This window comes from Piliocolobus tephrosceles, chromosome 13 (genome assembly GCF_002776525.5).
Source record: "Piliocolobus tephrosceles isolate RC106 chromosome 13, ASM277652v3, whole genome shotgun sequence".
In the NCBI taxonomy this organism is placed as follows: domain Eukaryota; kingdom Metazoa; phylum Chordata; class Mammalia; order Primates; family Cercopithecidae; genus Piliocolobus; species Piliocolobus tephrosceles.
Genome location: NC_045446.1, coordinates 67782780 through 67810453, shown reverse-complemented (window position 1 = coordinate 67810453; position 27674 = coordinate 67782780). Strand labels below are relative to the sequence as shown.

Sequence of the window (27674 nt, the reverse complement as noted above, 5' to 3'; positions counted from 1 at the left end):
GTCTGATAACTAAGATGAGAATTGGCACAGTGTTTAAGATGTACAGAGTTGGGTGTCCAGTTTGAATCTTTCCTTATCAGCATGTCGACATGATAACCTAATTTGTGTACTAGTGGGAAGGAGTTTCTTAGTTTGTAACTAACCTATCTTCATTTAATTCAAGCATTATCAGACATCTTCCCCAAGAAATCTGCTGTTGGCCAGGCACAGTGGCTCACACCTGTAATCCCAGCACTTTAGGAGGCCAAGGTGGACAGATCACTTGAGGCCAGGAGTTCGAGACCAGTCTGGCCAACATGGTGAAACCCCGTCTTTATTAAAAATGTAAAGAAATTAGCTGGGTGTGGCAGCACACACGCCTGTAATCACAGCTCCTCGGGAGGCTGAGGCAGGAGAATTGCTTGAACCTGGGAGGCAGAGGTTGCAGTCAGCCGAGTTTGCGCCACTATGCTCCAGCCTGGGAGACAGAGTGAGACTCCGTCTCAAAAAACAAAGGAGGCCAGGTGCGGTGGCTCATGCCTATAATCCCAGTACTTTGGGAGGCCGAGGCAGATGGATCACAAAGTCAGGAGTTCGAGACCAGCCTGGCTAACATAGTGAAACCCCGTCTCTACTAAAAATACAAAATGTTAGCCTGGTGTGGTGGCAGGCACCTGTAATCCCAGCTACTACTTGGGAGGCTGAGACAGGAGAATGGCTTGAACCTGAGGGGTGGAGGTTACAGTGAGCCAAGATCATGCCATTGTACTCTAGCCTGGGCGACAGTGCGAGACTTGGTCTCAAAAAAAAAAAAAAAAGAAAATATTCTCTAAAATCATAAATAAAGTATATCATGAATCATTTTGGGCACTGTTATGGGACTGAGAAGAGAGAAATCAGGCCAATTATTGAAAGGACATTTTTATGTACAAGCAATTCTGAAAGCAGGACGTGGTGGATATGGGGAGGAAAAGGAGAATTAAATTCATTTATGGTTACCCATGCCAATGGCTTAAATGTGCTGTTTATTCTAGAGAGCTATTTGTCCAAGAACTCTGAAGATGACGAGCTAGCTAAAGAATCAAAGCGGTCAGTTCGAAAGCGGGGCCGAAGCACGGATGAGTATTCAGAAGCAGATGAGGAGGAGGAGGAAGAGGAAGGCAAACCATCCCGCAAACGGCTACACCGAATTGAGACGGATGAGGAGGAGAGTTGTGACAATGCTCATGGAGATGCAAATCAGCCTGCCCATGACAGCCAGCCTAGGGTCCTGCCCTCAGAACAAGAGAGCACCAAGAAGCCCTACCGGATAGAAAGTGATGAGGAAGAGGACTTTGAAAATGTAGGCAAAGTGGGGAGCCCATTGGACTATAGCTTAGTGGACTTACCTTCAACCAATGGACAGAGTCCTGGCAAAGCCATTGAGAACTTGATTGGCAAGCCTACTGAGAAGTCTCAGACCCCCAAGGACAACAGCACAGCCAGTGCAAGCCTAGCCTCCAATGGGACAAGTGGTGGGCAGGAGGCAGGAGCACCAGAAGAGGAGGAAGATGAGCTTTTGAGAGTGACTGACCTTGTTGATTATGTCTGTAACAGTGAACAGTTATAAGACTTTTTTTCCATTTTTGTGCTAATTTATTCCACGGTAGCTCTCACACCAGCGGGCCAGTTATTAAAAGCTGTTTAATTTTTCCTAGAAAACTCCACTACAGAATGACTTTTTAGAAGAAAAATTTCAACAAATCCTGAAGTCTTTCTGTGAAGTGACCAGTTTTGAACTCTGAAGACAAATAATTGCTGTAAATTCCTTTTGATTTTCTTTTTCCGGGTTCATGGTCCTTGGTAATTTCATTCATGGAAAAAAATCTTATTATAATAACAACAAAGATTTGTATATTTTTGACTTTATATTTCCTGAGCTCTCCTGACTTTGTGAAAAAGGGTGGATGAGAATGCATTCCGAATCTGTGAGGGCCCAAAACAGAATTTAGGGGTGGGAGAAAGCACTTGTGCTTTAGCTTTTTCATATTAAATATATATTATATTTAAACATTCATGGCATAGATGATGATTTACAGACAATTTAAAAGTTCAAGTCTGTACTGTTACAGTTTGAGAATTGTAGATAACATCATACATAAGTCATTTAGTAACAGCCTTTGTGAAATCAACTTGTTTACTATTGGAGATAACCACACTTAATAAAGAAGAGACAGTGAAAGTACCATCATAATTAACCTAAATTTCTGTTATAGCAGAGTTTCTTGTTTTTAAAAAAATAAAATCATCTGAAAAGCATTTGTACAGTAAAATGTATAATGAAGCTTTGCCAACCAGACTGTGCTAGCAACACATTTTTTTAAATAGCTTTATGCAGTGGTAATAAGGTGGCCTCAAATATATTATGTCTGATGGAGAGTTATTAGTGAAATGGATGTGGTCTTTCTTAAGGCCTGGGTGGACCATAAACTTTGCCAATAGTATAACTCTTGTCTTCTGGCCACTTGATGTTTAAATATCTGAAATATCATTTTGAAAAAAATACATCTATATATAACCTACATGAAGAGATGCTAAGCTGACAGTGATATTTTAGCACATTTGAAGACTGGGAAGAGATTTTCAGGTGAATTTTAACTGGTCTATTCTTGCCCTTAGTATCTACTTCAAATTGAAGTCTACAAACAAAGCAGTTCCTTTGGGAGGTTTTTAGTTTGAGTTTTAGCATGTGTGCATATGCGTGTGTGTGTGTGTGTGTGTGCGTGTGCATATGTGTGTGGGAATTTCCTATCTGCCTGGATATATTAGCAGAGTTTGAATGTAGTTTTGGCCTTTGGCCGTTAGACTTCTATTAAAATTCTTTAATAGTCATACAACCAACATAGAGTTGAATGAGAACTGCCGATGTAATTAATAGGCATAACATCCATTTCAAACATCTCAACACTTTAAAGAAAAGCCCTTTGTTTCAAAAAAAAAAAAAGGGTTTGTAACTAACTAAATACCTAACATGTAATTGACACTAAAATATGAACTTTGTCTTATTTAGTTTCTGTTATAGCTGTAAAACTTCAGGCAGAGCCATAACATTGTACAGAGTATAGCACTTGTGATTAAACCTAGCCTGTTAAATCCTGAAACCTTCAACCATTACTTCTGTGAATACTTTTGCCCTGGGATTTGGGTTTTTCTGTTCCAGTGTTGTGTCTGTTGCCGGCAATGGACACACCATATCTGCTGCTGGCCCAAGGAACGTCATTAATTTTTCTTTCCAAATTAAATATTATGTGCTAGTCAGTATATAGTAAAGCACTTCTCTTTTTTATTACTAAAAAGCTGGCATTAGATTTGCATTATAAATACCTCTCTAGGAACTTTATACTCCTTTTCCTTCTTCAACAGCTGTTGCCCTTAAATCTTATCTTTTGGCCTTGAAAGTTTATAGCTATTGTTTTTCAGTTGTTCGTTGTTTTGTTTTGTTTCACTTTAGTTCTGTAGTACCTGCCCATTAATATTTTTGCTTTGATTCTAGCAATGTGTATGTATCTGTATAAAAAATAAAATAATGAAAGCAGCCTAAAAATAGGATGCACCAATAGCATGTGGTTCCAAGTAAGTTGTGATTTTTATTTTGAGACAGTGTTCCACTGGAAGGGAGGGAAGGACTTACATTCACAGACAGTAAAGCAGGACTGTGGAAGGAGCTACATTCACTTACAGTCTCCTTTCCAGCTAGATTTGTTTTATTTATTTGCAAGTCAGCTAAGAATTAACCTTTTAAACTATCTAAAACAGGCCAGCAATATAAAGATTTCTACCAGTGCAAGGTAAGTGGTTTGAATGTACAGATGCCCTTTCCTGCCACCCAGTCTCACCCCACCATTTTAGTCCTGCAGCTGGGTAAAGCCACTATTGTGTGGAAGCTCTCCCATGTGCCCTGTCTCTACCTCTGGACACACCAGCTCCTCCTTCCACCTATTAGTTCTATTCCTCAGTTAAGCCAAGTGATCAGAAGTAGTATTAAGTTGGTAGATAATTTTAACAGGATGCCTAATGTGAAATAAGGAGTTATTTTTACTCTTCTACTGTAGAAAGCCTAAGGTAATTTTTACCATTGCAAAGACTGAGTATTCCATTTGCAAATGTCCCACTGACATGGGTTTAGAGACCACTTGTGCTGCCTGATGTTTACCAAACTTGAATAAGTGTTTGTCAACTTGATAGTGAATGTACCCCTTCTCATCTTATATTTTGATTAAATCAATTAACTATAGGTCATCTACCAAGAATGTAATCCAAGCAGTTGATAAAACAAATTATTATGCAGATTGATTATTGATTATTAAATTTTGAGCAGTGCAAAAACAGTTCTGCTGCTTGGAGTTTGAATTCAGTCCCTCAAAGAGTTTATGATCACTGAAGTACACTCTGAAGGTATTCTGAAGAAGTTAAAAAAAAATTCAGAAAACGAAATGTTCTGTATACAAAGACAATACAGTCCCTACGAACTGCAGGAAGTATAGGAAAGCAGTAATTGATCTAGAGTTTAGACAGTCTTGGATCTTTTTTAGAGCACTAACCATGGATTTAGACTCAATAGCTGCTACGTAGTAGAGCCCTTTAATAATTTAATCCCCCCTTTTTGAAATACAAACTGGACTCCCAAACTCTAGACTGTAGCAAATGTATTAAAGGGAGATGTAGATTAATATTCAGTATATTCAGTTTGCAATTTCTGTAAAGGTCTGAAAACTAGTCAGCTTTTCACAAAGCAGAAACTTTCAACTGAAATATATGTGAAAAGGACTCAGACTGAAAACATTTTGGTTTTGTACATCAGTGCTGATAAAATAGTGTTTAGTGTAAAACATTTTCCATCATTGGCACATTACTGCAAAATGATGGCAGAGATATTTTCAAGAATGTACATCAAGTTGTATTTCCTCGACATCCTGTTTTCAATTGTTCAAGGTTACAGATTCAGAGGATAAAGGAGAGTTTCATTTAGAATAAATTCATGTCTACTGGTAATCTATATAAAAGTGACCTGCTTGGCCGGGCGCGGTGGCTCAAGCCTGTAATCCTAGCACTTTGGGAGGCCGAGACGGGCGTATCACGAGGTCAGGAGATCGAGACCATCCTGGCTAACACGGTGAAACCCTGTCTCTACTAAAGAATACAAAAAACTAGCCGGGCGACGAGGCGGGCGCCTGTAGTCCCAGCTACTTGGGAGGCGGAGGCAGGAGAATGGCGGGAACCTGGGAGGCGGAGCTTGCAGTGAGCTGAGATCCGGCCACTGCACTCCAGCCTGGGCGACAGAGCCAGACTCCATCTCAAAAAAAAAAAAAAAAAAAAAAAGTGACCTGCTCAAGAACCAAAAACTTTAAATGCTAATGAAGCTTTTGAAAATTTTTAAACAAATTAATTTTAAAAGGGTGTTACACATATCCAGTTTTTACTTTTTGGTTGATGAAATGCATCCCATAATATATATTTGAGCAAAGTACATACATTAAGAAAAACATGGACATTTACTTGTTTAACTTAATAGTCAAAATGATGAGGAAATATTAGCTGTTTTTAAGTGGGATTGATGGAATGTCCTTTGTCACAAGGAATGCCTTTTTAGCTTGTTTGTGGGCATAAGAGATGTTAAGCATTCGCTAGTTCTACCACACAACTGTAAAGAACCTAATGAATCTACAAGTTTAACATTCAGAAAAAGCTAGGAACTCCGCTCTTCACTAACACAGTGGAACAGGTCCATTATTCAAGGTAATGCCTCACAGCTATAGAACAAGTATTCAGAGACCCAGAGTGAAATGGTACATGTGTATTTGTGTGTGTGCGCGCACGCACACACTTCATATAAGTACCAGAAGAAATAAAAATGAATCCATCATTAACTATTGAAAGAAATAAGATGGCTGCATTGCAACAGATATAAATATTATAAATATCATTTAATTACAGAAAATCTAGGCAATAGTTTCTCCTGATGTTTGACGTTCTCAAAATACCTTCCTCATTCTCCAAGAAGCAGAGAATGCCAAGGCTGCATATCTGCTGTAATCTACCTAGCCCTCTTCTGCTTGATATGATCCATTATGGAATCTTCTTAGATTAAAATCCATTCCTATTTTATCTACCTTTCCCAAAGTATGTACCTGTAAACCTACCTTGGAAGTGGCAAGTTAACTGATTTTTTTGTGTCGTTTTTATACCAGTCCTTAAGGTCAAAGCCTTTTGCTATCAATGTATTTAAACTGAGTTGCTATGTGTTCACTTAATTTGTTTTCAAAATATTTTGCTCCAACTTAAATTATCTTTTAACATCTTTTGAGTGCCAAGAATTACTAAGTAACTGTAATATGTTGAACAGAGTAATTCCCAATGTAAGCAAGGAGTCATAAGCCAAAATGTAATGAGCTTAGTATATAACCACTTTAGCTTATACACTCACCACTTTTTGTATTCATTCATGCAAACCCTCCTGGAAGTCAATTAGAATAGGATCCCATTTGTGGACTTTTTTCTTCCTTTTGGACACCTGAGCACAATTTTTTTTTTCATTTCATATTTATACCACTTTGGAAAATTCAGTAAACCAAATTCTGGCACATTGTAATGGTTTCAGTTAATGAAGATGTTATTTTTATTTTAATAACTTTAAAATATTACTATCCTATACATAAGTTATATGAGAGGGCATAACAATAGATGAGTAGAAATTTATTAAATTTCTTGGATATTTTGAATGAGAAAAAACATTTTTAAAGGAATTTTTTTTTCCTTTTTTGTCCAAACCGGTACAAACTAGAAAGTTTGCTAAAGACTGAATACTTGCCTTGTGCTTTTTGCCACTGGATGATGTAAGTTAAGAATGGAATTGTTAATTCTAAGTATATATTTTCTTGACTTTCATCAGTTTCTAAAGAAATCTAAGTGTTTTGCGGTTTTATTTGATCTGTATTTATTGAGTTCTGGTCATAGACCAGCAGCTTGCATGTCATGCTCATGAACAGCCAGAACACAGTTATTGGGGAACTTCATGGCTCCAAACCTTCTGAATCATTTAACTTATTTTGTATGTTGCAAAAAAAAAGTTTATTTTGCTTGAGAGTCACCTTTTTTTTTAAATAACTGTACAGCTTTTAAGGGATGGGAGGTGGGAAAATACCCTAAAATAGGATGTAGATTTTTTTACAATTGTGTTTATGCTAGATCATCTACAGGTGCATTATGTAATTAAACCTAAAATTGTTTAAAAATTTGTGCCATGTCTTTTTCATTCCCCTGCCCTTTAGCAGAATTGGTGCATGTCAACTGCTATGTGGACAAGCCTTGAAATTAATAGAGTAACAAGCCCTGTCTCCAAAGCTTTAAGGTCACTGCATGAAAATTGTGTACACAGACACACACACACACACACACACACACACAGATCTAGCTTATATTAGTAAATGGATTTGCAGGATCAGAACAGCTACAATAGCCCAGATTTGGCTGTTAACAGCATATTCTTATAGGGCATGATTTTTGTGATTCCTAACTAGGGTATTCTCAATGTTAGTCTGGTGTTCTATTCTCTTTCAAAGTAGCTTCTTGATGATGGTATCTGTTGTAGCTTGCCCAAACCTGCTATGAGGTTTTGTGTACACTTGGAAAGGGTATGTCCTATGCTAAGATGGGGGTAGAGCAAGGCTTGATTTTAATCTATTCATATAAAAGAAAGAAAAAACTAGAATTGCTCTATTTGGTTATTCAGTGGACTTAATTCCACAGGAATCGTTGTCTGCTGAAGCGTGGCAACAAAGGAAGTCAAATTCAAATTTCAGTTCCCTCCTTATTCGCTAAGTATTTTGAAATCTTGTAGAACTTCTGATTCTAGCACAGTCTTTTACATGGCACGTTTTACCATGGTATATTCACAGCTTCGTTTAAATGTCAGTGCTTTTTCCCATCTCATAATTTTGCCATTCTAATTTCTCACCTTTGTAGTACAAGTGTATTCTTGAAAATAATTAAATTCATCTAAGTGTGTCATAATTTCTATCAAAGCTATATTCATGTTTTGCCAGCGTCAGTTTTTTGCTGTCCTCATTCAGAAGGGAAGCCTGGGGATCATGAGTTTCCATGTGAAGAATACAAATTCCAGATAAAAAATTGTAAATGGTATCTTTTAGAATTTTGATTTGAAGTAATAGCTGGAATTCAGGGACTGTCTGATCAGAATGTCTCTTGAATCTTCCAGCATGCTTATATGAAATGCTTTATTTTCCTATGCGTTAAAAAATGTATTCCTGGAATAGGTTCTCAGAATGCTTTATTTGGTTTCTAGGAGATGAGATTTAAAGCAGAAGCTCCAAGATTAGCATATAACTCTTGAGGTAATCAGGACCGTGCTGTTAGTCAAATAGAAGCTGGAGTGCTCTCTGTCACATAATATACTGCATGTGTGTGGGGGCGGGGGGGGCAGGGAAGATCAGAAAACTGGAAATGTAATTCTGGTAACACACAAAGTAAATTGTGCATTAAAAGTATGGGAATTCTTGGTAGCTTAAAGCTTCAGGGGTTAACTTCAGTGTATGAACACCTAGTGTGTTAGAATTGCAGTGCATAGTTGTTTAAATACAATATTCCTTGTAAGTGACAACCAAAATATGTTGTGGCTGGTGCCAATATTTTTGTTAATGAAATGTTCAGTGTCTCACTACAGTCTGATCAGAACTCTTGGTGTTATAAACCAGGCCTAAAGCCATTTTATAGCTATTGGCCTAATTGTGTAACTTTTTCTTTCAAAATGTTTTATTATAATACTTCTGTCATTTCTTTCACTTAATATGTCAATTGTCATAATAAAAATTTAAATTTGAATTATTTAGCATGATGTGTTTGCAAACTTAGCTTATTTTAAATTTTGTGGCACATGGAACAAATTGTCTGTAGCAGTTCATGATGGTTAAAATGTATCATCCAGGCCTAGATAAATTGTTCTCCCACTATCTGGAAAGTTAATGTACAAGTGCATTAATTTCCCTAAAATAATTTTTAAGGCTATTTGCCAACTAGACAAATATAGATATTAGAAAACTATTATTGATTTCTATCTTTAGCCTCTGGAAAACTAATACATTATAGAGGCTGTGGACTTGTTCTGTGTGGTCCCATAGGAGCACAGAACTAGACCAGAGGGCAGAAGCCATAGGGCAAAAGTTTTCCAGTCATTCTGTGGAAGAAACTTAGTTCTCTCTAATAATAAACAAGCTTGGAAGTGAATTATTAGGAATAGGGGATGTTTGGAAGTCCAAACATCCACACATTGATCCACACGTTTAAAAATGGATTAGACCAAGTGACCAACGGGTCCTTCCAACCCTGAGTAGGCTTCTCAACTCCAAATGATTTGACAGTTTTTATTTACTCTTGAAATACAGTAAAATTCACACTGAGCTTGCTTTTTTACCAACAAACTAGCAGAGTATTTGTGATTCTGATTGAAAATATTAACTAGGTAAAGAACTTTTGAAGAATTTCACCTAGTGGAGTAAAACTTGGTCTGTGCTAGCAAGTAAATGGCTAGTTACAATGCTAAATTTATTTGAAATTTTCACTTTAAGAGAATCAGTCAAATAACGTGAGCCACCGTGCCCGGCCAGCCCATTTCTTTGTCAGATTATGAGACCAGAAGATGTAGAACAGTTCTTTTCTTTTACAAATAGAATTAGTGTACTATTCTGTGATTCTTTAGTAGAGGCAGAATTATAAAAAGTAATGAAAATATTCTGTTGAAATTAGATGTCGGGACCCTTTTGGATGAGATTAATGCTTGTGTCATTTTGATTCTTAGTGAGTTTGCATGAGCTCTTTAGGGTCCTAAAAGTCTCAATGAATATCAAAGAGAAGAGACACTCTAAGAGGATGTAACTTGACATTGCAATATGAGTTTAGCATATGCAGTCAAATCCCAAATGAAGTCAGCTGGGAACCTACTAGTATTGATATCGGCCACCTATGGCTTCCTTATCATTCCTCCTTGCCCATTTCAGAGCCGCTTTACCCACATTTAAGCACCTTTCTCCCTAGCCCTGTCTCGGAGGAGGTATCTTCTTTTTGCAGTACCTTGTCTGCCTGTGTCCTTTTTATTACCGCCTCTGGGTTTTCACATCTTACTTCTCTATCTCTGATCTCCATTATTGACACACACTCCTCTCTAAATAAAGTTCTCCCTATTGTGGAAGACAAAAGTTTGATCCTGTCTCTGGTTTGATACCCTTCCCAGTTACTTCTTATTTAACTTCCAGTCTTTAAAATAAATAGACTATGGAAAACCCTGAACTGTATTTGGAAATTATTACTGAAATGTCAGAAATTCCTAAGAGAAACTCCAGAAAACAAGCCACCGTCTCAGCAACATACTTTGTTATCATGAACAACTGTTACAGAAAGCTGAAACTTAGAACAGGAATGTGATTCCTCCCTTTTCCCTGCACTTGGCTTCATGTTTTTCTGTTGAATGTAATGTGCATTTTGTTTCCTCTTTGACATTATTGCTTGCTAGTGGGACACCAGTAATTGCACTGTGAACTCACAAAACCAAATAGCTCTTACTCTGCCATTTAGAACCAAAAAGTTAGAGAAAGTACTTCACTGATGATGGTGGAACCTTATTTGAACCTGTACTGTCCCTAGCTTCAACCATAAAAGATTTTCTGTAGTAACAACAAAGAGAGGTAAGCTGGCTCAGTGCTATTAGGTTGGCGCAAAAGTAATTGCAGTTTCCGCTATATATAATACATTTTATAAATTTTTTAAAAGGCAAAAACTGCCTTTTTTTTTTTTTTTTTTTGAGACAGAATCTCTGTCGCCCGGGCTGGAGTGCAGTGGTGCAATCTTGGCTCACTGCAACCTCTGCCTCCCAGGTTCAAGGGGTTCTCCTGCCACAGCCTGCCAAATAGCTGGGATTACAGGCATGTGAGCCACCATGCCTAGCTAATTTCTTTGTATTTTAGTAGAGACCGGGTTTCACCAAGTTGGCCAGGCTGGTCTCGAATTCCTGACCTCAGGTGATCCACCTGCCTCGGCCTCCCAAAGTGCTGGGATTACAGGCGTGAGCCACCATGTCTGGCCTAATAATTAGTTTTGCACCAACCTAATAGAAAATCAGAAAGTTGGCTTCAGATTCAGAATAATGCAGAAGTAGGGCTAGAATTTTACTGGCCAATGCTGTGAGCAGAACCAAGAGAGTGCCAGAGAGCCAAGGATGAAAGGCAAGGATCTCCCGGGTGCAGTGGCTTGTGCATGTAATCCCAGCACTTTGGGAGGCTGAGATGGGAGGATCACTTGACGTTGTAAGTGATGATGACGAGTGGTCACTCCAGCCTGAGCGACAGAGGGAGACTCCATCTCAAAAAAAAAAGAAAAGAAAAAGGCAAGGATCCACAAGCAGGAAAAGTGTATCAGAGAAGAGAGATGGAATGCTAAGAAGCCGTCTTTAAGATGACTTTCCCCTTTTTGACATAGCCACTTTTTCTTTCTTTCCTTTCCTTTCCTTCCTTCCTTCCTTTCTTTCTTTCTCTCTCTCTTTCTTTTTTCCTTTCTTCCTTTCTCTCCTTCCCTCTCCTTCCCTCTCCTTTCCTTTCTCTCTCTCTCTCTCTCTCTCTCTCTCTCTCTCTTCTTTCTTTCTTTCTGATGGAGTCTCACTCTGTCACCCAGGCTGCAGTGGGTGCCATCTCAGCTCACTGCAACCTCCACCTCCCAGGTTCAAGTGATTCTCCTGCCTCAGTCTCCCAAGTAGCTGGGACAACAGTCGTCCGCCACCACACCCAGCTAATTATTTGTATTTTTAGTAGAGACAGGGTTTCACTGTGTTAGCCAGGATGGTCTCGATCTCCTGACCTATTATCCGCCTGCCTCGGCCTGCCAAAGTGCTGGGATCACATGCGTGAGCCACCACACCTGGCCAACATAGCCACTTTTAATAATCTGGATGTGCTTACATGACGATATCCAAAAGAACTTGTAAGTTTTATTTATAAAAGTTTCTTGTCGGCCGGGCGCGGTGGCTCACGCCTGTAATCCCAGCACTTTGGGATGCTGAGGCGGGCGGATCACGAGGTCAGGAGATCGAGACCATCCTGGCTAACATGATGAAACCCCGTCTCTACTAAAAATACAAAAAATTAGCCGGGCATGGTGGTGGTTGCCTGTAGTCCCAGCTACTCCGGAGGCTGAGGCAGGAGAATGGCGTGAACCTGGGAGGCGGAGCTTGCAGTGAGCCGAAATTGCCCCACTGTACTCCAGCCTGGGCGACAGAGTGAGACTCCCTCTCAAAAAAAAAATAAAAAAATAAGCCGGGCGCGGTGGCTCAAGCCTGTAATCCCAGCACTTTGGGAGGCCGAGACGGGCGGATCACGAGGTCAGGAGATCGAGACCATCCTGGCTAACACAGTGAAACCCCGTCTCTACTAAAAATACAAAAAAACTAGCCGGGCGAGGTGGCGGGCGCCTGTAGTCCCAGCTACTCCGGAGGCTGAGGCAGGAGAATGGCGAAAACCCGGGAGGCGGAGCTTGCAGTGAGCTGAGATCCGGCCACTGCACTCCAGCCGGGCCACAGAGCAAGACTCTGTCTCAAAAAAAAAAAAATAAATAAATAAATTAAAAATTAAAAAAATAAAAAAATAAAAAAGTTTCTTGTTTTTTATTGAGATAATTCACATACCATAAAGTTCACCATTATAAAGTGTACAATTCAGCGGTCTTTAGTGTTATGGGTAGAGGGTCTTGACTGCAAGTTGTCCAGGTTCTTGGCGTTTTGAACAAACAATTGGAGAAAACACCCAGCAAAGCAAAGAAAGAATGAAGCAACAAAAGAAGGAAAGCAGGAATTTATTGAAAATGAAAGTATACTCTACAGTGTGGAAGCTGGAGGAGCAGCGACTCAAGGGCCCGCATGCAGAATCTTCTCGGGGCCGAGTACGCCCTAGAGGTTTTCTTTTCTTTTTTTTTTTTTTTGAGACGGAGTCTTGCTCTGTCCCCCAGGCTGGAGTGCAGTGGCCTGATCTCAGCTCACTGCAAGCTCCGCCTCCCGGGTTCATGCCATTCTCCTGGCTCAGCCTCCCGAGGAGCTGGGACTACAGGCACCCGCCACCTCGCCCGGCTAGTTTTTTGTATTTTTAGTAGAGACGGGGTTTCATCATGTTAGCCAGGATGGTCTCGATCTCCTGACCTCGTGATCCACCCATCTCGGCCTCCCAAAGTGCTGGGATTACAGGCTTGAGCCACCGCGCCTGGCCCTCCCTAGAGGTTTTCTATTGGCCACTTGATGCTCACCTCATGTAAATAAAGTGATAGCCCTCAATTGGTCTGATTAGTTGTGGAAAACAACTAATCAAAGACTGAAGTGGAGGACACAAAGATCACACTCCTTTTTTTGCAACCAATGAGAGAGGCTAAGGTAAGGTTAGAAAGTTGCAAACAAAGACAGACCAGCAAACAGTCTGATTGGTTTCCAGCAGCCAGTTTCCCAACTGCCCAGCAGAAAAGTTGGGGCGTTGCAAAGGGAGTAGCCTCTGGTCCTTTTGTTACTTAGGCTGTGGAAAGTTAGAGTTTTCTTTTCAATTTGGTTTTAAGAAGTCTGTGTGAAATGGCCTTAGGTTCCCTGCCTCCAGACCCTATTCTCCTGCCTCATCTAGCATATTTGCAAGGTTGTCACCAACCTGAAAACGCCCTACTAGTGACTAGTGACCTATTTCCTCCCTAGTCCCTGTCAAGTACTATTACTTTCTATCTCTACAAATGTGCTTCTTCTTGACCTTTCATATAAATGGGGTCACACTGTGTAGCCCTTACGGATCTAACGTCTGTTATTTAACATGTTTTCAAGGTTCATCATGTTATAGCATAAGTTAGTACTTCATTCTGTTTTACGCATGAATAATATTCTACTGTATGGATATGCCACATCTTGTTTATCCATCAGTTGAACATTTGAGTAATTTCCACTCTGAGGCTATGAATGGTCAGGGCTATTAGGAATAATAAACATTCATGTACAAGCTTTGTGTGGGCATGCATGTTTTTCATTCTTGAGTACATACCTAGGAGTGGAATTGCTGGATCATATGACAACTCTATGTTTAACTTTTGAAGAACTTTGAACTTGTTTTACACAGTGCCTGCACCTTTTTACATTCCCATTAGCAATGCACAAGGGTTCCAATTTCTTCACATCAACAATGTTTGTTATTGACAGTCTTTTTATTATGGCCATTCTAGGAGATATGAAGTGGTGTCTCATTGTGATTTTGATTTCCATTTCCTAATGATTAATGATGTGGAGCATCTTCTCATGTGCTTACTGGCTGCTCATATATTTTCTTTCTAGAAATGTCCGTTTAAATCATTTGCCTGTATTTATGATCAGGAATGGTGGCTTATACTTGTAATCCCAGCCCTTCGGGAGGCCAAGGCAGGAAGATTGCTTGAGGCCAGGAGTCTGAGACCAGCCTAGGCAACATAGTGAGATCCCATTGACACACACAAAAATTTTTTGTAATTAGTCAAACATGGTGGTATGTACCTGTAGTCCCAGCAGTTTAGGAGGCTAAGGAAGGAGGATCACTTGAGCCCAGGAGTTCCAGGCTGCAGTGAGCCATGATCACACCAATGTGCTCTGGCCTGCATGACAGAGCAAGATGCCCTCTCTTTAAAAAAAAAAAAAAAAAAGAGGCCAGGCACAGTGCCTCACGCCTCTAATCTCAGTACAGCACTTTGGGAGGCCAAGGTGGGAGGATCGCTTGAGACCAGGAGTTTCAGGTAACAGTAAGCTATAATAGCACCACTATACTATAGCCTGGGTGACAGAGCAACATCCTGTCTTTACAAAAAAACAAAAATAAATCCTCTGCTCCCCCCCCCCCCTTTTTTTTTTTGCTTTTTTTCATGGAAATGTCCCAAAAGCCTCTACCCATTTTTAATTGAGCTGTCTTTGTATTGTTGAGCTATAAGTAAATACCAGCTGAATTATGAATACCAGACCTTTCCCAAATATATGATTTGCAATATTTTCTATGATTCTGATACATCACTTTCTTGATGGTGTCCTTTGATACACAAAGAATTTTTAACTTTGCCGGTGTCCAATTTCTGGGTTTTTTTTTCCTTTGGTTGCCTATGCTTGATGTTAGAGATCTGAGAAAACACTGCATAAGTCAATGTCTTGAAGATTTACATTTTATGTTTTCTTTAAGAGTTTTATAGGTTTAGCTTTTTTTTTTTTTTTTTTTTTTTTGAGACAGAGTCTTGTTCTGTCACCCAGGCTGGAGTGCAGTGGTGCGATCTGGCTCACTACAACCTCTGCCTCTTGGGTTCAAGCAGTTCTCATGCCAACAACCTCCAAGTAGCTGGGATTAACAGGCTACTTGTTGTATCCTGTACCTGACCCAGTTGGTTTAACTGTTTTTCCTTTTTCTTTTTTTTTTTCTGAGACGGAGTTTTGCTCTTGTTGCCCAGGCTGTAGTGCAATCGCGCAATCTTGGCTCACTGCAACCTCCGCCTCCCATGTTCAAGCAATTCTCCTACCTCAGCTTTCTGAGCAGCTGGGACTACAGGCATGCACCACCATGCCCATCTAATTTTGTATTTTTAGTAGAGATGGGGTTTCTCCATGTTGGTCAGGCTGGTCTCGAACTCCCAACCTCAGATGATCCGCCCACCTTGGCCTCCCAAAGTGCTGGGAAGTTTAATTCTTAAGTTTAGGCCTTAGATCCCTTCTGAGTTATTTTTGTATATGATGAGAGGTAAGGATCCAAATTCATTCTTTTGCATGTAGTTAAACAGTTGTCTAAGCACCATTTATTGAAAATACTATTCTTGGCCAGTTGCAGTGGCTTACACTTGTAATCCCAACACTTTAGGAGGCCAGGGTAGGCAGATTGCTTGAGCTCAGGAGTTCAAGACCAGACTGGGCAACATGGCTAAATGCTGTCTTTAGAAAGCAACAACAACAACAGCAATTAGCCGGGTGTGGTGGTACACGCCTAAGGTTCCAGCTACTCAGGAGGCTGAGATGGGAGAATTGCTTGAACCCAGGAGGCGGAGGTTGCAGTGAGCCGAGATTGTACCACTGCACTCCACCCTGTCTTAAAAAATTAAAAAGAAAAGAAAATATACTATTTTTTCCTTAATGTAATTATCTTGACCTCCTTGTCAAAAATCTATTGACCCTAAGTGTACGGATTTAATTCTGGATTCTCACTTTGGTTCCATTGAGCTATACATCTGTCCTTATTCTACTACTACACAGTCTTGATCACTGTAGCTTCTTACTAAAATACAAAATCAGGAAATGTAAGTCCTTCAATTTGGCTCCTTTTTTTATTCAAGACTGTTTTAACTATTCTGGGCTCCTTAAATTTCCATGTGAATTTTAGGTTCCATTTGTCAATTTCTGTGAAAAAAGGCAGCTGGAATTTTTATATAGATCGCGTTTGTTGGTTTGTTTGTTTATTTGGAGATGGAGTTTCACTCTTGTTGCCCAGGCTGGAGTGCAATGGCGCAATCTCAGCTCACCTCAACCTCTGCCTCCTGGGTTCATGCAATTCTCCTGCCTCAGCCTCCCGAGTAGCTAGGATTACAGGCGTGCACGACCATGCCCAGCTAATTTTTGTATTTTTAGTAGAGATGGTTTCACTATGTTGGCCAGGCTGGTCGTCAATGCCTGACCTCAAATGATCCACCCACTTCAGCCTCCCAAAGTGCTGGGATTACAAGTGTGAGCCACTGTACCCAGCCAAATTTCATTTTTGTATTGTTCATTGCTAGTGTACAGAAATACAACTGTAGTCCCAGCTACTCAGAGGGCTGAGGCAGGAGGACTGCTTGAACCAAGGAGTTCAAGGCCAGCCTGGGCAACATAGCAAGACCCCATCTCTAGAGAAAAAAAAAAAGCTAAGCAGGAAATAAATACTATTGTTTTATTTTGTTTTCTTTTAGATGGAGTTTTGCTCTTATTGCCTAGGCTGGAGTGCAATGGTGCGATCTTAGCTCACTGCAACCTCTGCCTCCCAGGTTCAAGTGATTCTCCTGCTTCAGCCTCCTAAGTAGCTGGGATTACAGGCATGCACCACCATGTCCAGCTAGTTTGTATTTTTAGTAGAGATGGGGTTTCACTGTGTTGGTCAGGTTGGTCTCCATTTTCTGACCTCAGGTGATCCACCCACCTCGACCTCCCAAAGTGCTGGGATCACAGGTGTGAGCCACCACGCCTGGCCTAAATACAATTGATTTTTACTTAGGAATAAACTTAACTAAGCAGATGAAAGACTTGTGTACCAACTGCTGTCAAACAAACAAAAAATAATAATAAGGGTTGATGAGGACATGCCCAAACTAGAATCCCTGAGCATTGTTGGCAGGAGTGTAAAATGGTGCAGCTGCTGTGGAAAACAATACAGAGGTATAGCAGTTCCTCAAAAATGTTTAAACACAATTATCATGTGATCCAGCAATTTTGCTTCTTGGCAAACATCGAAAAGAACTGAAAGCAGACTTTCAAAGGGGTATCTGTTTTTTTGGTTGTGTGTGTGTGTTTTCTGTTTTTTTGTTTTTTGAGACAGAGTCAGTTCAGGCTGGAGTGCAATGTTGTGATCTCAGCTCACTGCGTCCTTCACCTCCTGGGTTCAAGTGATTCTCCTGCCTCAGCCTCCTGAGTAGCTAGGATTACAGGAGTGTGCCACCACACCCAGCTAATTTTTGTATTTTTAATAGAGACGGGGTTTCACCATGTTGGCTAGGCTGGTCCCGAACTCCTGACCTTGTGATCCACCCGCCTCAGCCTCCCAAAGTGCTGGGATTACAGGTGTGAGCCACCATGCCCAGCCCTGAGTTTTGTATATTGATTTTGTAAACTGTAACCTTGCTGAACTTTATTTAGCTCTAATAATTTTTCTGATGTGGATTCCCTTAAGATTTTCTAGATACAAGATAATGTCATCTGTGACTAGAGATAGATGGATTCCTTTTATTTATTTTTCTTGCCTAATTGCCGGCTAGAACCTCCAGTACAACGAAGAAACAGCGAAAATGGGCACCCTTCTGTTGTTCGTGATCCTAAGTGAAAACATTCAGTGTTTCACAATTAAGTATGAAGTTAGCTGAGGGTTCTCATAGATGTCTTTTATCTGGTTAAGGAAATTACCTTCGTCTCCTAATTTTTTAGTTTGCAAGTCTTTTTATCATGAAAGGGAGTTGGATTTTGTCAAATGCTTTTTCTGTATCCATTGAGATGGTTATATGGCTTCTCCCTTTAGTAATACGGTGTATTACATTAATTTTCATATGTTCAATCAATCTTCCATTCCTGGGATAAATCTCACTTGGTTATTGTGTCAGGAATCTCCCAGATCACTCCAGATCAATGATTCACCAGGAGGACTGACAGCTGTCATTTATTACAGTGAAAAGGTAAAAAACAAAATCAGCAAAGGGACATGGCCCACGGGCAGACAGGAGGTAATTAAGTACATGCTTCCAAAGGTCCTCTCTCAGAGGAGTCACACAAGACTCACTTAATTATGACAACATATGTGAAAAGTTACCTACCTATGCAGCTCACTAGAGGCTTGGGGCAAGTTTTTGTTGGGGAGCCAGTCACTCAAACACCATTTTGCCTAACGCATACCAAAATTTCAGACCTCCAGAAGGAAAGCACATGTTCAGCATAAGCCATGTTGTTTGCACAGACACAGGGCACAGTGAGCCCCTCTTAGAGCCAGGGTAGTAGGAATCATCTCAAAATCAAAGTTCCCAGGCACTAGCGAAGGGCTAAGCTTGTAAGCAGGTCTTTCTAAGGATAAGTATTCTCAGGCTTGCTATAATATTCTTTTTTTCGCACAATCCAACCTCTTGGACCTTATCTAAGAGCAAAAGACACCTTATTGTAAAAGAGTTTATAATAATTAGGGCACTGCAAAACAGAATATGCATTAGTCAGGCAGTACAGGTTAACAGAGTGCCCAATGCGGCCTCCCACCAATGGGGCCTCTAACCCTAGGGTTTCCACTCTAGTCTGAAATAATTCAGCTCAGGTCAGGCACGGTGGCTCATGCCTATAATCCCAGGACTTTGGGAGGCTGAGGCAGTTGCTTGAGCCCAGAAATTTGAGACCAGCCTGGACAACATGGCAAAACCTGGTCTCTACAAAAAATACAAAAGTTAGCTGGGCGTTGTGGTGTGTGCCTGTACTCCCAGCTACTTGGGAGGTTGAGGTGGGAGGATCGCTTGAGCCCAGGAGGTCAAGGCTACAGTGAGCCATGATAGAGCCACTGTACTCTAGTCTGGATGGAATGAGATCCTGTCTTTAAAAATAAAATAAAATAAAGTAAAGTAAAATAAAATAATTCACCTCAGTTCTTGATATCAGAGGTGCTGCAGTCAGTTCCAAACAGTTTTGTGGTTTTTTTGTTTTTTGTTTTTCCCTCTGAGACGGAGTCTCGCTGTCTCCCAGGGCTGGAGTGCGGTGGCACTATCTCGGCTCACTACAAGCTCCGCCTCCCAGGTTCACACCATCCTCCTGCCTCAGCCTCCTGAGTAGCTGGGACTACAGGCGCCCGCCACCACGCCCAGCTAATTTTTCATATTTTTAGTAGAGACGGGTTTCACCGTGTTAGCCTGAATGGTCTGGATCTCCTGACCTTGTGATCTGCCTGCCTTAGCCTCCCAAAGTGCTGGGACTACAGGCGTGAGCCACCACATCCGACCAGTTCCAAACAGTTTTGCTTGTCCTTGACATCAATTCATCAGTCTCACGAGTGTGGATGACATCTGTAAGTGTTCTGCCTGGAAAGCTGAGGAGCGGGGACCACCCTTGCTGTCTCAAAGTCAGCTCTATCAGCTGTGATCATAGGCTTAGAAGTCAGTTTGAATAAAAGGTGCTCAAAGCAGCTCGGAAAGGCAGCATGGGAAGTTTTTGTTCAGTAGGAGAGGAAAGCTTCCAGAAACAACTCTGAAAAACAAGAACATCAATTCCCTTCTTGCCCTTGCCCTCAACCAGGCCTCCCCAGGTGCTGGGGCTCTGTTTTCTTCCACGGTTACAAAATCAGTGTGTTCCATTCAGTCAGTGATAAATATCTTACATTTATTTCATCCCATATTCTTACCCAGACCTTTTGTCTGGAGGAGTTGTATGTAAGAAGGACAAAAGAATTTTCACAGATATTATAGAACAGTTTCTTAACATCTAAATAAAGAAAAAAAATAAAATGAAGAATAAGAATAAAAATAAAGACAAAAATAAATGAAAAAAATAGAAAAAGAATTTTCACAGAAAAATATTTTTATACAACTTAATCAGAAAGACACATCATGTTCAGAAGTTGATCAGGACAACATCCTGAATTTTCTGGCATTTTCAAAATGGGTTTATTTAACTTCTCAGCCCTTTAATCCTGATTATCCAGTGAGCATCCTAGAAAAGCCTTGCTTTACTGAAGACAGCGGCATTTTACAATCAAGCTGCACTTAGGTTTGTGTACCAGGAAAAAGATGAGAAAAGTAGGGTTACGGTATCATCAAACCATTGTTGCAAGCTGCAGATAATTAGGAAATTCAAGCACAAGTTAACAGTAGTGGGCATTCCCAAGAAAGGGTTGAGTCTAATCTGTCAGAGGGCTCATACTGTTTGTGATGTGCCCTCCCCTAAGTTGCAGCTTTTGGTAGGAATCACACATTAGGAATGCAATCAGTCTCTGCATCCAAAATATAGAGATGATGAGTAATTTAATTTCACACAATCTCATCGGACAATAAACACTTTCTTGTAGGTATCTGCAAGTGACCCAGATGGACCAGCCAGCTTCCCTGATGTTATCACAATTAATGGCCCCACAAAGGACTGTCCTAAATCTGCAATGGTCTATGAGTGGAAGAGCTGTTTTTGAGCATATGTCTGCTTTCAGCACAGCTCATGTTCAGACTGAAACAGGCCCATTACAGACAGTATCCAGTTTTATGTAGTGTCAGTTCCAAGCAATTAAGGTCTGTGAATTCAGGATAACATAAAAGCCAATAGCTTTTCTTCAGCACCAGCAAAGTCAATATGCTTCAGGACCAGAAAACTGTGTTCCAAATCTAAGTGACAATCAGGACTCTACTTACCCTTTTTGTCTTATTAGTCTCATAGTCCAAAATGACCCACTTAAAAATCACACATTGGGCCGGGCGCGGTGGCTCAATCCTGTAATCCCAGCACTTTGGGAGGCCGAGACAGGCGGATCACGAGGTCAGGAGATCGAGACCATCCTGGCTAACACGGTGAAACCCCGTCTCTACTAAAAAATACAAAAAACTAGCCGGGCGAGGTGGCAGGCGCCTGTAGTCCCAGCTACTCGGGAGGCTGAGGCAGGAGAATGGCATAAACCCGGGAGGCGGAGCTTGCAGTGAGCTGAAATCTGGCCACTGCACTCTCGCCTGGGCGACAGAGCAAGACTCCATCTCAAAAAAAAAAAAAAAAAACAAAAAACATGTCGTCTTTGCAGCTTTCTATGACTGGAATTGTTCCTCTAGCATTTATGAAATTACAAGCATATAGGCGGGTGTGGTGGCTCACGCCTGTAATTCCAGCACTTTGGGAGGCTGAGGCAGGTGGATCACATGAGATCAGGAGTTCGAGACCAGCCTGATCAACATGGAGAAACATTGTCTCTACTAAAAATACAAAATTAGCCGGGCGTGGTGGCACAAGTCTGTAATCCCAGCTACTTGGGAGGCTGAGGCAGGAGAATCGCTTGAACCCAGGAGGCGGAGGTTGCAGTGAGCCGAGATTGTGCCATTGCACTCCAGCCTGGGCTACAAGAGTGAAACTCCGTCTCGAACAAACAAACAAACAAAAAAATAAATTACAAGCATATAACATTTTACATCAATGTTTATACATTCAGACATAACAGCCACTAAATATGAAACCATGTTTTTAAATTCCCCATTTTTTTGCTCTCACTGCAAATTTACTCAAACCTCAGTAGTAAATTCAGCATTTACAGGGTTAACATTTGAGTTGCCAGAGAAGATCCTGGCTGGAATCTAAGGAGTGGGCATGGAAGGTCTGCTGCATCAGTGGCAGCAGCTAGACTGAAGAAAGAGTCAGTATTCTCCTTCTGGTTTGTCTAAAATTTTACTGTAGCCCTGGACACTGGATGTTATCTTTTTCCCCACCGCCGGAAGAGAGGTTATTTTTTTCCACCTGAAAGACAGAACGAATATGAAAGGTATCATCCGGACTGCATCCCTCCCCCACCCTGTGTTAGCCTGAAGAGCCAAAAGCAGCCAGGGGTTCCAGTAAGCCAAATCTCCTAGAGTTGGAGTTGGAGCTACCATTTTTAAATTCCATAGGTAAATTTTGCCCCTCACAACAGAGCTTCAGCTGCTTTATTATACTATGGATAATTCCATAGCCACCCAGGCACCAAAGGTTCATCATATCCCCATTCTCCTTCATCTTTCCTCTACCCAGACAGTGCGTGGACCACATATCATTGAGTCAGAGTCATTCTAGTGAATTTCACTTTTGACACGTACTGTGTCAGGGTCATCAGGACAACTCTGAGGATGGACAGGAGGATGCTAGGAGTCAGCATATAATCATACTCATGCTATTTGTCTTAGACAATGGGTGAGAAGGTGTTCTTTTACAAAGTAGCCAGGCATGGTGGCTCACATCAGTAATCCCAGAATTTTGGGAGGCAAGGTGGAAGGATCACCTGAGCCCAGGAGTTTGAGACCAGCCTGGGCAACATAGTGAGTGTTGCTTCTAACTCCAAGCTGTCATTATTCATTCCTGGGCATTATTCATTCCTGGGAATGGACTTTGGGAGGAACTTAGTTTTTGTCTGTAGTTTAGAACAAAGACAGTAACAGCCCTTTCCCGAAACAAACCCCCTTCTTGCCTGGGGACTAGACTGCCTTTATAGTACTAACAGATTAGCCAAAAGATCAATTCTGACCCTCTCCAAATTGCTCCTGGGGATAATATCACTATTGTAAGGCCTAAGATCTGTGCTTGAGATGTTTTGCAGACCTTGCACTTGATGGATCAGCTGGCACCACCCAGATCAATAAACTGGCGCATCTGATCTTGTGGCCCCCACCCAGGAACTGACTCAACACAAGAAGACAGCTTGGACTCCCTACGATTTCATTTCTGACCAATCAGCGCTCCTGACTCAATGGCACCCCATACCCACCAAATTATCCTTAAAAATGGATCCCTGGCCAGTGTGGTGGCTCATACCTATAATCCCAGCACTTTAGTTCGAGACTAGCCTGGCAGTATGGTGAAACCTCATCTCTACTGAAAACACAAAAATTAGCTGGGTATGGTAGCACACCTCTGTAGTCCCAGCTACTCAGGAGGCTGAGGCAGGAGAATCTTGAACCGAGAGGCGGAGGCTTCAGTGAACCGAGATTGCCCCACTGCACTCCAGCCTGGGGGACAGAGTGAGACTCTGTCTTAAAAGAAAGAAAGGAAAAATAAATAAATAAATAAATAAATAAATAAAAACACAGAGCCTTAGATTTTGAGAAGGATCTATCGACTTTCAGTTCCTGGGGTTCCATGAAGAAAACAGAGGTTTTTCCCAAAACAGATTGTGTGGCACCTTCTCTGTTTTTCCCAAGGAGTTTCAGGCTATTAGAAGCTATCTTAGAGCCTTTCATGCATGCATTGAGTGGCAAGAAAAAATGGAGAAAAATAATTCAGTTGACTGAGAAGAAAAAACTTCTTTTTAGAACAACAAGATCCAAGACCAAAAAAAAAACATAAAAGCCTTTTAAATATACCTATTGGATATCCACTTCTTTTTTGAGATGGAGTCTCACTTTGTCTCCCAGGTTGGAGTGCAGTGGTGCAGTCTCAGCTCACTGTAGCCTCTGCCTCTCAGATTCAAGTGATTTTCTTGCCTCAATCTCCCGAGTAGTGGGGACCACAGGCCCGCAATGCCACACCTGGCTGATTTTTGTATTTTTTGTAGAGACGGGGTTTCACCATGTTGCCCAGGCTGGTCTCGAACTCCTGGGCTCATGTGATTCTCCTGCTTCAGCCTCCCAAAGTGCTGGGATTACAGCTGGGCGCCACTGCTCCTGGCAGATATCCACTTTTAATTAAGCTGACTTTTAACCATAGTGCTCTTTTTAAAATCCTCTTAAATCTCTTATTACCTGACTTTAGCCATGCCAAGTGGCCAACATTTCTGGATTTTGAACTTTACCAAAGGTAATCTCCCAGATGTTTAGAGAGAAGAAAATTCAAGAAGGGAACCCTAAAGTTGTTCATGGAGAGGAAGAGAATTAACAAATGATAAAGTTTACACAGGCCGGGTGTGGTGGCTCACGCCTGTAATCCCAGCACTTTGGGAGTCCAAGGCAGGCGGATCACGAGATCAGGAGTTCGAGACCAGCCTGGCCAACATGGTGAAACCCTGTCTCTACTAAAAATACAAAAAACTTAGCCAGGCATGGTGGTGGGCGCCTGTAATCCCAGCTACTTGGGTGGCTGCATCAGGAGAATCTCTTGAACCCAGGAGGCGGAGTTTACAGCGAGCCGAGATCACACCACTGTACTCCAGCCTGGGCAACAGAGCAAGACTCCGTCTCAAAAAAAAAGAAAAAAAAAAAAGTCACACAAATATCACCCAGAAAGTATTCATACCCTAAGCCAGGAATTGTACTCAGGCCACCATTGTAAAATGGCAAAGCCTTAGGTGCTAAGCTATAGCACCAAGTGGTTCCCGTTGCCCTTCCCAGAAGTAGTCCAAGGTAGTTAATTTTGAGCTTGCAAACGCTTTTAACTCCTGAAATAAGTTTTGAAAACCTGAAAATGGTTTTGGAGCTAACTATGATTATGATATGAACCCTAAAACTCCTTTTTCCTGGAAGGTGGAGACCAAGAGAAAGTACTCTCACATGGTTACAAAGTCAAGCTCCTAGGACATAAAACAAGATGGAGACCTCATCCAGTTTTTCTGGTTTTAGTTTTGGTTTTTGTTTTTGTTTTTCTTCAGAGACTTGTAGCAAAGCTTGGAACTGAGTAGTTTGCTGGGGTGGTTTGAACACTGGGCTTATGGGGTCCTTTTGTTCTATCCTAAGGTACTTCTCTTTATGACAGACCCATACAGAAAGACACACAAAGCCCACCAGATTCGCTACTGTTTAAGAATAACCTTAGAATCCTTTGTTGCATTAAGAAAAACTTTACAGAGGATATAAACAGTGATTGTTATCATTCATTCAACCGGTTTGCACAGAGAGAGGACAGAGTCTGGTTGTTAAGAAATCCTTTCACTTTTGTTGGCATGCCAGGCTTCTGGGTTCCCTTTCCCTGAGCTGTTCTAGTAACCTGGCTCACCGCACTATAGCCCTGGGGCCAAGTTGTAACACAAAGAGAATTTATCTTTTTCCTCTATGGCCAGAGCAACATACATGTGACAAAACATAGACATTAGCCACTCCACTTAGCTCCCAATATCAAACGGGCAAGACTCAAACTTTCCCCTGGATGGGCCCTGTCATCTTTAAATCTTTTTGGAATATTCTGCATATTAATAGGCATCCCTAGATGAGACTAATTTGGGAGCCCTCATTTTTAAATGCACTTCAGTGCATTGTTGTTCAGTTGAAACTTTCCACTGTAAGTTATGTTTAGTAAGATTTTGCCATTTCTGTAAGGCTTCGCTGCTTCCCAGGCCTAACACTTATGCAGGTATAAGCTGGAAGAAATTCAGTCCTCCCGAAATTAAGGATCTATTTTTACCTAAGATATTGGCTTTGCTCTCAGTTTCCCTTGATCAACTTAGCCAATGATTTTTTTCCTATCTAAGCAAGCAAGAAAAATGAAATAAAGGGGAGGAACAGAAAAATCCCTGTGAATTTTCTTTTCTTTTTTTTTTTTTTTTGAGATGGAGCCTTGCTTTTGCCCAGGCTGGAGTGCAGTGGTGCGATCTCGGCTCACTGCAAGCTCCATCTCTGGGGCTCACACCATTCTCCTGCCTCAGCCTCCCCAGTAGCTGGGACTACAGGCGCCGGCCACCACACCCAGCTAATTTTTGGTAATTTTTCTTTTTTTTTTTTTAGTGGAGACGGGGTTTCACCATGTTAGCCAGGATGGTCTCGATCTCCTGACCTTGTGATCCACCCGTCTCGGCCTCCCAAAGTGTTGGGATTACAGGCGCGAGCCACTGCGCCCCGCCACCTGTACATTTTCAAAAGCCAAATTTTACAACCCCAACAACATTACCATGTACTACCAGTTTCTTTCTGGCCTAGTCAGATATAAAAGGCCTCTAACTGGATCCAAGCCAGTTAATTACCAGATCAAATTTGATCCTGGACCCAGTCCAGTTTCTGTCGCAACTTCCAAACCCAGTTTGGAACAGAAATTTGCTCAAAGAAAGTCAGAGAGCTGGCCAGGCGTGGTGGCTCATGCCTGTAATTCCAGCACTTTGGGAGGCCGAGGTGGTTAGATCACCTGAAGGTCAGGAGCTCCAGACCAGCCTGGCCAACATGAAGAAACCCCATCTCTACTGAAAATATAAAAAATTAGCTGGGCATGGTGGCAGATGCCTGTAATCCCAGCTACTCGGGAGGCTGAGGCAGGAGAATTGCTTGAACTCAGGAGGCTAAGGTTGCAGTGAGCCAAGATCTCGCCATTGCACTCCAGCCTGGGCAACAAGAGCAAAACTCCCTCGTATAAAAAAAAAAAAACAAAAAACAAAAAACAAAAGGAACTCAGAGAGCTCAAAACACAAATCTGTGGAACTCTGAAATCTGAGAGAGAACTTACCAGCATCCCCAGCTGCTGTGACAGATCAAAGGACACAGTGGATTCTGCAGGTACCTGACTTGTTCACTCAGGACTCCTGGGGATTGTTACAAGCTCTACTTCAGATCCCACTTCTGATACCATCTGTTAAAAGAAAAACTTTAGCAGAATTAAATTTCAAGGCAGCCCCCAGAATCACAGCAGATTCAGAGAGACTCCAGGGATACCTCATGGTCACAACAAATTTATAGACAAAAAAAAAAGGAGAGAAGTGACGTACAAGAATTGGAAGTGAGGTACAGAAACAGCTGGATTGGATACAGGTTGGCATCCGCCTTATTTGAACACAGTTTGAACACTGAGCAGTATATGAGTGGTTGAAACATGGCTGCTGGGATTGGCCAAGGTTCAGCTATTGTTACAGGTGAATACTCCTAAGTTAGATTTTCAAAGTAATCTCCCTATTAACTTAGGTTACAGTTTGTCCACAAGGACTCAAATATAGAAGTACAGAGCCCTCCTCAGGCCTTATTTAATTCACTTTAACACTACCAACAAACTAGTCCAGGTTAAAGGAAAAAAAAATGTTTTTTGAGATGGAGTCTTGCTCTGCTACCCAGGCTAGAGTGCAGTGGCACAATCGTGGCTCACTGTAGCCTCCACTTCTGAGGCTCAAATGATCCTCTCACCTCAACCTCCTAAGTAGTTGGGATCACAGGCAAGTGCCACCATGCTGGGCTAATTTTTTTATTTATTTTTTGGTAGAGATGGGGGGGGTCTCACTATGTTGCCCAGGCTGATCTCAAACAGGTTAAAAATTTAATGCTACCCTAACTGTTGAGAGGATAGAAATAAAACTACCTCACACATCCTGTCTTCCAGC

General features: G+C 41.4%; 1 protein-coding gene across 1 annotated transcript in view; it reads left to right on the top strand.

The window, feature by feature from the left end:
• The window catches only part of RSF1 (remodeling and spacing factor 1), a 159646-nt gene extending 156069 nt beyond the window's left edge, over window positions 1-3577 (top strand). The window contains exon 16 of the mRNA XM_023209328.2: window positions 1014-3577. Coding sequence (XP_023065096.2) covers window positions 1014-1588 — 575 coding nt within the window. The 3' untranslated portion in view covers window positions 1589-3577. The remainder of the gene's footprint in view (window positions 1-1013) is intronic.
• Window positions 3578-27674: the final 24097 nt, after the last annotated feature.